Consider the following 12990-nt stretch of genomic DNA (forward strand, 5'->3'; position numbering starts at 1 on the left):
ACCTGGGAAAAAGTGGCTCCTCCCAACCTCCTATGAGCTCCAGCCAGTGGATGCCATTCTTCTTTAGTATGAGATGCCCAAGGTGTCCTGGAGTTACTCTGAAGCCTTTGCATAGCAACCCAGAGAAGGGGGCATTTAGTGCTGGGCTAGGATCTTCTTGATGCTCCCATCCAGTCATTGTGTCTGGGTTTTGAGAATCAGCCCTCAAGTTGTCATCATGCATTAGCTCAGAGCTTGTGAGTTCAGAACTGCATGCCAACTGTTCTTGAAGAATGAAGGCTTATCCTGAGCCATGGGTGCTTATAGTCTAATATGACAGTGAGCTAATAGAGACCTCAGCCTGGGGAACTTAACTGATTGGTTCAAATTTCCACACCACCATTCATGAGTTGTATGACCTCAGACAAGCTGCTTAACCTCTCTGTGACTTAGTTTTCCCCACTTGTAAAATAAAGATAAAAACTTTATGTGCCTCATAGAATTGTGAATTTCATGGAATTAATTGAACATGTGAAATATTTGGGTCAAAGTGTTATTCAATAAACACTAATCATTATTATTATTTAACGGGTTAGATAAAGCAAATAATGAATGATGAACTAATTAATTTATAACTTCTACTGTATGTGGTTGTGCTGGCTCCTGAACCATGGTCAAAGGAATCCATAGCTCCAACATCTGCTCTTACTTGCCTAGACGCACTCTTGCGCCCTTGACCGTCATCATCTTATTATGTTCTTACAACAACTCTACAGGGAAGGGAACAAGAACACCTCTTTTTGACATTTGAGGAACCAAGTCTCAGAGACATTGAGCAATTTGTCCAAGATAGTCCAGATGGCAAGAGGCAGAGCCAGGCATTTGGACCAAGGTCTGTCTCTCTATGCGCTTATGCCAGTCTGCAATGAGGCTATGAATGCCAGAGACTTTCTATGTGAGGTGGGACCACAGTAGGACTGAGGGCAGGGGCAGGGGAGACTTCAAGGCAAGCTGAGGCAGGAGGGGATGGAGGTGATTCTGAGACCAGCTCAAATTTCAGGCTGACCCACAGTCGGAGTCCCCAGATTCCACATGAGAGATGGCAGGTGGGAGGTATTTGATGCCATCTCTCCAGCCTTCCAGATGAGAGTCTCCAGAGAATTCCCTTTGTCCCATCTGCATAGGGGTCCCCTGTTTTCTCAGTGAGCATGGGAAGGGTGGTTTTACTGGTAGTTCCTTCCTCACGTGGAGAATCATGAAGAGTTAGGAAAGAAAGTAGATGTTGACATAGAACCCCACCACCTTCTCCTTGGAGAAGGCCTTTCTTTGGGTATAAACTAGGAAAAAAATGTATACTTGAAAGGGTTACAGCAAAGCTCAATAAAAGAACACACACACACACACACACACACACACACACACACACACACACCAAATGTGCCAAAGTGCCTGGTGGGTGTTAACTGCATAGTCTAAATTCAGCTTTAGAGTTGAGAAGTTTGGTCACTATGGAGAGAGACAAAATGGGTTGGTGGCTAACATGATTGGATAGATCTCAGGGTCAGCCAGTCATGTTGGGGTCATTTGGTTGGCAGGAACAACCCTCCTGAAATCCTCCAAGACCAACAGTGACAAGTTTGAGAGAGACAGCATTGAAATCTTCACAGTAGAGACGCTGGATCTGGGAGACCTGTGGAAAGTCAGGATTGGCCATGACAACACAGGTTTGGCCTCCCTCCCCTGTTCTCTCCATGAGCACCATGTTCAGACGCCTGTGGGCATCTGAACTTGGAGATTTGGACACCATCTTCCTTCCATAATAACACAGCTTCTCCAACCCTCTAGTCCATTGGAGCCCTGGCTGTACACCGATTCTGGTCTAATTGGTTTGGGTTGGGATCTGGAAACTGGAAATTTTTAAAGCCTTTACCCATTCCCCAACCTCAGTAAAGTTAATATGAGGCTAGATTCGAAACTCCCTGACCTAACTCTGGCTTTCTGATTTGAGTGTGCATCAGAATCACGTGGGGGTAGGGCAGAGGTTTTAAAGCACAGGGTTCTCTCCCACCAGACTAGATTCAACAGGTCTGGGAAGATGCCTGAGAATATGCACATCTCCCAAATCCTTGGGTGTTGTAGAGCCTGCTGGCCTGGGGTCCCCACTTTAGAACCACTGATCTAGCCAGCCCTTCGTGGAACCCACAGGCACTGCAGATAGGCAGAGGATGTACCTGTGTTTTCTCTCTCTGAGTAAAGTTGGACTCTTTTTTTTTTTTTTAATTTTTGTTTTTAGGTACCAGGGATTGAACTCAGGGGCACTCGACCACTGAGCCACATCCCCAGCCCTATTTTGTATTTTATTTAGAGACAGGGTCTCACTGAGTTGCTTACTGCCTCACTAAATTGCTGAGGCTGGCTCTATACTCGCAATCCTCCTGCCTCCGCCTCCCAAGTCGCTGGGTGGATCCTTTTTCTTAGTGCCAAAACCACCCTTCTAAGCTTAAGGAAGGGATCCTGGTCCTAGAATCCATGACTGTCAAGACTGCAGGGACAGGGCTCTCTGCCGTGTTTCCATTGCTTTCTTGAAGCTGGAGCACTCCGGGAGGAGCATCATTCCTCCACTCATTTCCCTCCTCCTCCTGCATCACAAACTGAGCCAGGAAGCTATGAGTGTCATCCTGCCATTAAGTGGCATGATCGCCTCTGTAGGCTCAGGCTCCCTGCAGCATCCCTGGGCTCCCTGTTTGGAGCTCCTTCCACCCTGGACTGCATCCATTTTCCTCCCCTCAGAATGTCTCTGACCTCCTGTTACCTCCCTGTGCTCCTTCACTGTTGCTAATTTTGCTGGCAGCAGCCCGGGGTGTGATCCAGCCCCAGCAGCGTGCACATATTAACAGGAATCATCTCAGCAGTGCTGTCAGCAGAAGGAATGACGCAGGAATGGCGGAGCTCTGGGTGTCCGCCAGCCAGTCAGGGAGGATGTTTGGAGTCCCTGCAGGAACCCACAGGAAACCATCTCTGCACAAGTTCCTGTTGGTTTCTGGGTCTCCTCTCTCTCCAGGCAAGGCCCCAGGCTGGTTTGTAGACTGGGTAGAAGTGGACGCCCCATCTCTTGGAAAGTGCATGACGTTTCCCTGTGGCCGCTGGCTGGCCAAGGATGAAGATGACGGGACCATTGTCAGAGACCTTTTCCACGCAGAGCTTCAGACAAGACTGTACACACCATGTGAGCACCACACACGGCAAGGCCTGTCCCCCTCAGAATCCCAGTACCTGCCACCTGACTTCACCCCCGTCCTCCTCCTGGGTCCACTCCACTTGGCTCTCTCATTCCTTCCCCAAATTTCCTGAGCTTGGGGTGGGGGGCAGAGGAAGCAGCCATGGAGCTATGGGCATAACTTCAGGGAAAGAAAACACAGGACTTATTCCAAACTCACCGCAAACTAGCTGTGACAGCACAAGGAGAGCCTGGTCTCTCTAGGCCTCAGTTTCCTCATTTGTTAAATAGAGATAATAATGTAGGGTGGTTCTAGTATCAAAAAGACTGGTCTAACTGTGGGGAATGGTGACCAAGCCACCACCAATCCTTCTTCCAGGCATCTACATGCCAAAGAAATCCCCGCTACATGAGGGTTAGGAGGAGGAGGGAGAACTCAAAAAGGAAGTCAATGTAATTCCTTTTATCGGAGTAGCTTGTGACATTTTGACATTTCCCCTCTACTGTTGTCAGCTGATCATAGACATTAAATGTTTATATATGTGTAAGTGCATTTTAGGACCTGGGAATCAAACTGAAGTCAACAAAACTATAAATAATCTGTCTGAATTTGGTAAAATCTGAACCAAACCCAGAGCATATGTACAACTTTTTTTCCTAGCTAAATAATGAACTCTACCAAAATATTTTCCCCAAATAACAAACAGCATGAATCTGTGATGCACTTTTCCCCCTAAAGCAATTCCAGTGAAATATTTTCTGATCCAAAGCCTGAAGTAAAGTGACATTTCCCCCTCCAGTGAAGTCCCTAGGCAGGCGTGCACAAAGCAAACCCTAGATCCGGTCCTTGCTCCTAGGAGCTGCCTGCAGCTCAGGGCAGCCTCTGAACTGACAGACAGACACAGGGCTGGCAGAAGGACTGGTTGGGACCCTCAAGAGCAGATGTACCCATCCCCTCTGTGCCCTAGGACAGGACTTGCTCTGTGTCCCACCAAACGTGTAAGAGTTTGTGTGGCCTGACTTTGAATATGCAGTTGTCCCTTGACAGTCTGGGGAATTGATTCCAGGACCCCCCACAGACACTGAAATTTGCAGATGCTCGAGTCTCCTGTATGAAATAACATAACATTCACATATACTCTATGCAGAGCCTCCTGTATAATTTAAATTATCTCTAGATGAGTTCTTGTGCCTCATATAATGTAAATGCTATATAAATAGTTGGGATTCTGTGTTGATTAGGGCATAACAATAAGGAAAAATGTCTGTACATGTTTAGGACAGACACAACTTTTTTTTTTTTTTTTATCATGGTTGGTTGAATCTGCAGATGCAGAACCTGCAGAAATGGAGGGCTGACTGTATTCAGTTCTAGCCTGATGGTAAAAGCAACCCATTTGCCCCTTGTCTTGGACTCTCTTTTTCCAAAAGAAAAAAAAAAAGCAAAAAGGTGGGGAGATAAAGGAAGGAAGGGGAGAAAAGAAAAAAGACCACAAAAGGAAATTGTTCAGGAAAGCCAGAATGAAGAAGAGCTGGGTGCCGAGTGAATGTGAAACTCTCAGGGTGGGAAGAGCGGGGAGGAGTCGACGGCTCAGGACCTACTTCCAGAGAAGGCCTCCGGGTCCAAAGCCATGGGCTCCAGGGAACCAGGGAGCTTGGTCCAGAACTGATAGAAAACAGTGTCAGCAGTCCCAGGCAGGATACTGGAAAGCATGTTGGAAGCTAGGTGTGCGGTGGTCCAGGTGGTGTGATCCCCTGTGAAGCCAGTGAGGAGAGACCACGAGTGCTCCTGGTGGGGTGACCGAGGACCTGCCCCAGAGGCCAGAGAATCAGAAAGGGGCAGCGGAGGCTCTGGACATGCAGTCCCCAGGGGAGGCAGGCCCCAGTCTGGAACTACAAAGGCAGAGCTGTGTCATGTCACAGCCAGGAGGGACTTTTGGCTTCCACATATGTCTGAGGGTCATGACAGGTGAGGGAGGTGTCCCAGGGCAGTGAGTTTGGGGAGGAGAGAGTCTGAGAGGGAACCCTCCCCAGGCCATCTTGAGCTCTTCCTCAATTTTCACACATCAAGGTTTTTCCTGGATGTTCTTAATAAATGTATTTGTGGTTCATGAAACAAACGGAACCACAGTCTAGTTAAACCTCCTCGTTTTATAGGTGAAGAAACCAAGGCCCAAGGACACACAGCTACCCCGTGGCAGAGGCAGAACTAAAAACCAGAAACCAAATGTGGGCCCAGGCCTGGAGCCATGAGGGCTCAGGGTGGGCTGTTCCTACTCAGAAACGTCCAGGGCTTCTGCTGCTGCCCGCTGGTCTCAGGACAGCCCAAACTCCATCACCAGCTCTTCTTTCAGGCCTCCCAGGCTTCAGGCCAGGGAGCAACCTGAATCCTCACAGGACTGCAGAGATGAGCCTCCCTGTGTCTTGAGGGCCTGGCAGGGTTAAGGCCTCTATTTCTCAGCAACCCATAAGTGGGGCCCTCTTGGGCCACTGTGGGGCTCCATGTCATCTTTATGGGCCTCCACGGCATGCTCTCCCTGTGGCTGATGGCAGGAGGCAGTACGTTCTTCCATTTCACCCTGGGGGTAGACTGTATAGGCTCTGAGGTCAGACAAGTCTGGGTTCAAGTTTGAATACCACCATGTTCATCTCAGGCAAGTGATTTCTCTGAGCCATGATTTCCTCATGTTATAAAATGGGTAAAACAATACCTACTCCATCAGGTCATCGTGAGGATGAAGAGATGAGGCCTTTAGAGTGCTTAATACAGAATCTGGCACATAGCAAGTCCTCCATGAATGACAGTTACAAGTGTCACTATCACAGGTCTGCGTCAAAGCACCCTGAAAATAAATGAAGAGCAAATTCCTTGTCTGGAGAAGCCAGAACTGCCTGTTCTCTTGAGCATTTTCCTCTGGGATTTCTCTCTTGTGTGATCTCTCTCTCTCTCTCTCTCTCTCTCTCTCTCTCTCTCTCTCTCTCTCCTTATTTTTACTGAGGCCTACAGTAACCATACACATTCATATACATATGCAACAAATGAAAGTGTCACAAAAAATTTACCCTCCCTCTGTGGGACATACAGTGAGATTTTCTATTCCATATAGTTTTAAAAAAATATTTTTTAGTTGTTGATGGACCTTTATTTTATTTATTTGTAGGTGGTGCTGAGAATCGAACCTAGTGCCTCACACATGCTAGGCAAGCACTCTTCCACTGAGCTACAACCCCAGCCCCAATTCTATAAAGTTTGTAAAGTACTGGGTGGGTAGCTTCCTGAACCCACTTCACAAGCTGCCCGTGAACCCAAATGTGTAGTTACAATACGTGATTTTTAAACTACTGTTTTCAAACTTTAGTGGAGAGTGTGTGTTAGACCTACCTCACAGACAATCTGAGGAGGAGTTTGGGAGTCTGTATTTTTAACAAGCTCCCCAAGGCTCCTGAATCAAAAGGTCCTCAGCTAACACTGTAGACTTGCTGGTCCTTCCCGCTGGTGGATGCTCATGGGGTAGCTGCTTGTTAACAGCCCTGGTTGGACAGATCTCTTTTAAAGACAGATGGTAGTCCCGGAACGGAGGAAACCTGGTCACCCTCATCTCCTCCTGTCCTTCCTCTACAGGACACTTCTGTAAAGTGAAGGTAACTGAATGAGGGTCCAGGTGCACAGGTTGGGGAGGGCAGGCCAGCTTGAAGCAAGTGAGGCTGGAGCTAGAGCTGGGGAGAAAGGAGAGAGGATTCTCACCACTGAAGCCGGGAGATCTGGTTGGTGAGTCCCCTGAAATCTAGTGTTCCTGATTACAGAATGTCCAGCTGAGCACCATGTTGAGGGGACTTTACAGATAACAGAAACTAAGGTTCATAACTAACTTGCTCAGGTCACACGGATAGTGAAGTCAGATTCAAGCTTGGGCTTGTCAAATTCCATAACTTGGGCCTTCCGTCAGTCTGCTGTACTGGTCTTGTGATGCCTGAGGCTCAGCGACCCTGATCTGGTCTGAGGGATCGGAGGATCTCTGTGATTGCAAGACATGGAACAGGACCGCCTGTGGTTGCTAGGGGACCATGTGAAAGTCAGGTCCAGGAGCAGCTGCTCCCCAGTGAAAGGGTCTGGGCTGGTGAAGAACTTGACCTCACCTGCCTTTGTCTTCCATTCTCTCGTCCCCTCTTGCCACCCCCCTCAGTTGTCCCTTACGAGATCACCCTCTACACCAGCGATGTCTTTGCTGCTGGGACAGATGCCAACATCTTCATCGTCATCTATGGCTGTGATGCTGTGTGCACGCGGCAGAAGTTTCTGTGCACCAACAAGAGGGAGCAGAAGCTGTTCTTTGAGAGGAAGTCTGCCTCCCGCTTCATCGTGGAGGTACCTGGGCTCAACAAGCTGCCTGCAGAGGTGGCGGGTCAGAGAGACGGGGAGAGAAGCCTGCGTTGAGGGCAGGACGTGCCCTTCATAGTGGGAGCTGGGCAGCTCATCCAGTGTCTCTGGGCTTCAGAACCTCCCACCAACCAAGAGGACAGTGAAGCTGGCTCTGGCCCTCCAGGACTGGGGTCAGGACCAGAGGCAACGAATGGCTAGGATATGGGAAAATGAGAGAAACGATGGCAACAGGTTGTCTCCCGTGAGTCCACCACAAAACTCAGGTCTATAGTTGGAGCAAGGCTTCTGGGCAGGCTGGTCTGGGGGATCTGGGGGGTGGCATACAAATCTCACCACCAGTGATCACTTGGGGACAGGTCTACTGCTCAGCTTGCAAGCCACAACCAAGCAATCCAATAGAGAAGAACATCCATGTATTCCCCAGCTCCCTGTCAAGTCTGGGCAGTGGGGGTTTTCCCTGAAGTTTGGTATGGGTGTAGGTCCCAGCCCCAGAGTCCCACCCCCCCCCCCATTCAGTGCCTACTCTGACCCAAGATCCCTGCAGTATACCCAGTGGGTGGGAGACACGAGAGCAGGAGAGGCCCCGCCCCTGCCTTCAAGAGTTCTGCAGTGTGGGTGAGGACCCCAGAATCCACACAAAGCTTCTGGGTCTGGTGATTGTCACCATAATTGACCCTGTGGATCAGAGGGCGCGGACCTCAAGGATTTATCTATATTCATTCACAGAACTCTCATAGCAACCCTGCTGGACCGATCCCTGGGCAAAGAGGGGGAAACCAAGGCATAGGGTGCTCAGGGGCTTACAGAAAGCCACACCACTAGGAAACAGTGGACGCAGTCTCTGAATCTGGAAGGACTGGCTCTGGAATAGCACCCTGAGCCTCGGCCAGATCTAGCAAGTGGGCGGAGCTGGAGCCCATAGGTATCTAGGGAAGGAAAGGGCTCTTGGAAGAGCTGGTTTTGGCTGGGCATGAAAGTGGACACATGCAGGGACAAGGAGGAATGGTATTCCTTGTGCAGGGAACAGCACCCCAGAGGAGGAAATAAGTAAAGCTTGCAGATTGAGATTTAGCCAGAGGGCCATGGAGGAACATGATGTGACTCAGGGAAACAGCAGGGATGAGAAGGGCCAGGAAGCTCAGGGGCCTCAACTCTCCACGTAGCAGGGACCTGTGGAGACACCCCTTCTTTGCTGGTCATGGGAAACAAAGCCCCCAACTCTTCCTCATTATTGATCAGTCAGTGGCTATCCCAGGAGACCTTCTTAGGGACCATTCAGGCACTCGTGGGAAGGTCTGCCACCTTTGTTGAGTCTTTTAGCAAGAAAAATTCAAGGCTGATTCATTTATCCACATAAGACTCAACATCTCACCACCCAAGATGTCATGGCGTGAGTCATCTGAGCCCAATGCCGTCAGTGGCTGAGGCTGTGGTTACACCTCAGCAGGACTTCGGGAGACTTTCATCAATGAAGTCCCCGCTAACAAGCAGCTATCATTTGCCAGGAATTTGGTGCTATTTTTTTTTCTTTTCAAATCTATTTGGGTCTCAGGGAGTTTGAGACCTTGAGAACACACAAAAAGGCTTTGTCTCTAGCCCCTGCCCCTCCTCCTGCCCACACCCCTCTCTTCCTTTCTGTTGTCCAGTGGATCTCCAGGTGAGAGGAGAGCCCGGGATGGCCAGCACTGACTCTTACTCAGCCACTAGCCCATGAGCCAGCCACCACTTCTCCCCACGCAAGGACACAGGGTTATCTGGGAAAAGAACAAGAAGAGCTCAGGGTCCTCGAGCCCTTCCTGCAAGCTCCTCATGACGTGTCCAGGAGGGTGGCAGTATGATCATCCCATTTCACAGATGAGGAAACAGCACAGCAAGGCTTAGGGACTTGCTCCAGTTATCCTAAAACAGCAGAGCAGGGCTCTGTACTCCAGAACCTTCTCTGCTTATTTCTTTCACCTCCCAGGAGAATCCCAGGCCCCTTCGGATGCTGACATCCTCTGAGGCCCACCATCTGTGACCAACAGTCCTCTAAAGGCCTCCTGGCATTTGAGGGATAACTGTTGAGTCAGCTCCTGGTGCATCCAACCAAGTAGCTGGTAGATTCAGGTCTCAGAGGAATCATTGCAGCCAGAGGCTCACACATCTCACACCTCAAGGCAATGGGATGGGGAAGGAGGAAAGAGGCCTGTGGCCAGAGGGAGAGTCACTGACCCTTTACTGCCTGGTCCTACTGGGCAGCTGGGTCCTCAGATGGAGATCCTGAGGACCAGAGAGTCCTCCCGCAGCTTCTGCGCATGTCTAGATGGGGAAGAGTAAGGCCTCGTTTACAATTTCCATGGCAGTGAAAACACTGATCTTTGTTTAGAGACTCAGAAGCCTCAGGGTCTCCAGATGGCCATCATGGCCACTGATTTTCACTCCTCTGATGCAGAGGGGTGGTGGCAATGGGGGCGGAGGTGCCACAGGGCAGCTGCAGCATCCTTGTCCACCCACAGAATGTGCAGCAATGTGGGGTTCTGCCAGGCACTTAGAGCCAGAGAACCGTGATCATGTCCATAACCTTAGACCTGGAAGTGACTTTAAGGGGTTCCCCTATGCTCCTGCATCAGCTGAGCAAGATGTGTTCTCCCCATTTCATAGACAAGGACGTTAAGGCCCGGAGGTCAAGTGGCTTGCCTAAGGTCACACAGGTCGGAGGGGCAGAGCCAGGGTAAGAACTGGGGAGCATGAGTGCCGATGCCCCTGCCACTGCGGCTGGGTGGGGAGGCCAGGGTTGGAGGCAGCCCCAGCTCATGCAGAGGTCACTTCTGGCTGAAGTTCTGGAGGCTTTGCATTGGATGAATGACTCAGTCGATCATTCAGACACAGTTGTCTCATCAAGACCTCTCCATTCATGCCAGAACTGACTCTGCCACCTCTTTGTGGCCCCTGAGAGCTTAGTGGAGCAAGCTGGGCGGCCACTTCTGCAGAGAGACTGACAGGCAACTCACATCTGCAGACACCCCACCTCAGCCCCCAACCTTATGTAGGCATTCTGGGGACCATGAGCCAGGACATCCGGTGACACTGCCGGCTGACCCTGCCCTTCTTTTCTCTTTGCCCTTCCTCAACGTGTCCCGATCCTCTTATGGACAGGCAGGGTGTGGATCGGTACATACAGCCTCACTTTAGAGGAGAACATGACATATGAGAACCCAGAGAGGCCCAAGAGTCAGTCTCACGGGGGTGCTTGAGTCGGGCTGGTTGGTCAGGCAGCCTGGCAGACAGAGCGCCCACAGGTGCACCGTGGACAAGTGCATGGCCTTGCCCTGTGTCTGGCCACCCCACCACTTCCTTAAAGAGGCTCTGAGGGGTCAGGGACCTTTCAGTTCTGAAGGAGCTGCTCCCTGGCACCCCATTGCCTGTAGGCTTCAGGCAGGAGAGAGAGATCGGCTTCCCCCAGTTCAGGGCTTGCCCGGGCACACCATTGTAAAGTGTTATGAGGGCTGACGTCATCATACCCACCTTGTAGGGAAGGGAACAAAAATACTCATTCTTTGGTCCTCTCCACCTCCACTGGTCTGCTGGTTGAGTGCCCAGGTCACAGGCACTGTTCCTGGCTTTGGGAATACAATGATGAACACAGGTGCCTGCCCTGTGGCTTTCAGTGCTAAAAGAAAGAATAGGTACAATGCAGTGGTGGAAGAGACTGAAGGCAACACACAAACTTCTGACTGTGGGAAGTACCCAGAGGGGGAGCCACACCACGCTGGGCGCCCGTCATGAAGAGAATTGACTTTCTTGGGAAGTCCAAGGGACACTGGCAAAGCACATGCAAAGGTTCTGTGGCAAGGGAATGTCAAGTTTGCAGGACTGGAGTTTGTGGGAGTGCAGAAAAGGCATGGCAGGAGAGGAGCTCCTCTTCGTGACCTGAGGGCTTGAACAAGGTCAGCCTGGCAAGACAGCAAGGGCAGAACCTCAGCTCCTCTTATGATACCCAATTCAGTTCTCCAATGGGGAATGGGACTTTCCAACAGCAAGCAACAGGAAGCCAGGGGGCGGGGCTCCACCTTGAAGAGTGAGCCACCTCCCGAGAAGTGGACTGAGCTGGGAGCTGGACTTCAGTGACTTTAAGTCAGGGTTGGGGAAGTTAAGCATGAACATGGAATGTGCAGAGCGGGGGTTGGACTGGCTGGGCCATGGAGAATTTTGGAGAAAGTGACCTCTAAAAGTTCAAAGGGACTTAGGGGTGGCTGCTCTAGGGAGGCAGAGTGTCACTGAGGCTTTTCTGCTAACCTCTGCCTTTTATCCTTTTCAAAGTTGGAAGACGTGGGAGAAATCATTGAAAAAATCCGGATCGGCCACGATAACACAGGCATAAATCCGGGGTGGCACTGCTCCCACGTGGACATCCGCAGGCTCCTCCCAGACAAAGATGTGAGTTTTTGCCTGGTCTGCTCTGCTCCTCCTCTTGCCCTGTTCCAGAAGAGACAAAGCAAATTCCCTTGATGGCTACTTCAGCCTTATTCAATTGAAATACAATCTCCTCAGGAAAAATTCACCCAATTCACTCAGACTAGTCAGGGCCAAGGCAGAATCTTCTGGAACCTGGTTTAGTGGCCAAGGAGGAGAGTCTGGGCAGCCACATCTCTGCTCCCCATGCCCAAGGCCAGAGTACTAGTGAATGACCAGAATGTCCATCTTCTACTCAAAGTCAGTTCACAGAAGGAAAACATTCTGCATCCACAAAATTCTCAAGTTAGGAGACAGCTCTCTGCCATAGTGGATATGAATGATTTGGGAGTGACTTAAAAGCGTGGAACTCCTTCCCTTACTCCCTGAATCTAAATGTTTACTTTGGGGTTCAGATATCTATGTTTAAGTGACCCTGGGAACCCCAGCCTTCAAGAGCCAATCACTGACATCGTTGTGAAAGTCTTCAGGTAGGACTAGATCCGCGGAACGGGGCAAGAAGATGCCTTGTGGTTTTTGCATTTTTGAGGCTCCACGTCACTTGTCCTTGGTCTAGTTAACATTAACATGAGTCTCTGGAATTGGTAGTTCCCACACCAGGGGCTAATTTCTCCCTCCTCCTCACTCCAGGGTACAGAGACCTTGACTTTCCCATGTGATCGATGGCTTGCCACCTCCGAGGATGACAAGAAGACCATTCGAGAACTGGTCCCCTACGACATCTTCACTGAGAAATACATGAAAGACGGGTCCTTGAGGCAGGTCTACAAGGAAGTGGAAGAGCCCCTGGACAGTAAGTGTAGGGGTCACCCCCATCACCAGAGGCAGCGCCAGGGCCTGGCCCTCCCTTGCAGAGCACCTGCCCTTTCCAGACTGAGCCTTCTCCTGCAGAAGGAGGGTCTATTTTATCTCCATGCTATAGAGAGGGTAACTGAGGCTCACAGAAGTCACACAAGCTGCC

The 12990-nt window shown here is 50.4% G+C and overlaps 1 protein-coding gene across 3 annotated transcripts in view; it reads left to right on the forward strand.

The window, feature by feature from the left end:
- Loxhd1 (lipoxygenase homology PLAT domains 1) overlaps window positions 1-12990 on the forward strand; it is a 137767-nt gene that overhangs the window by 81157 nt on the left and 43620 nt on the right. For all 3 annotated transcript variants that reach the window (XM_077792369.1, XM_026414511.2, XM_026414512.2), the window contains 5 exons: window positions 1575-1703; window positions 3041-3205; window positions 7381-7562; window positions 11877-11993; window positions 12660-12822. In XM_077792369.1, coding sequence (XP_077648495.1) covers window positions 1575-1703; window positions 3041-3205; window positions 7381-7562; window positions 11877-11993; window positions 12660-12822 — 756 coding nt within the window. The remainder of the gene's footprint in view (window positions 1-1574; window positions 1704-3040; window positions 3206-7380; window positions 7563-11876; window positions 11994-12659; window positions 12823-12990) is intronic.

Source organism: Urocitellus parryii, chromosome 13, assembly GCF_045843805.1.
Source record: "Urocitellus parryii isolate mUroPar1 chromosome 13, mUroPar1.hap1, whole genome shotgun sequence".
NCBI lineage: Eukaryota > Metazoa > Chordata > Mammalia > Rodentia > Sciuridae > Urocitellus > Urocitellus parryii.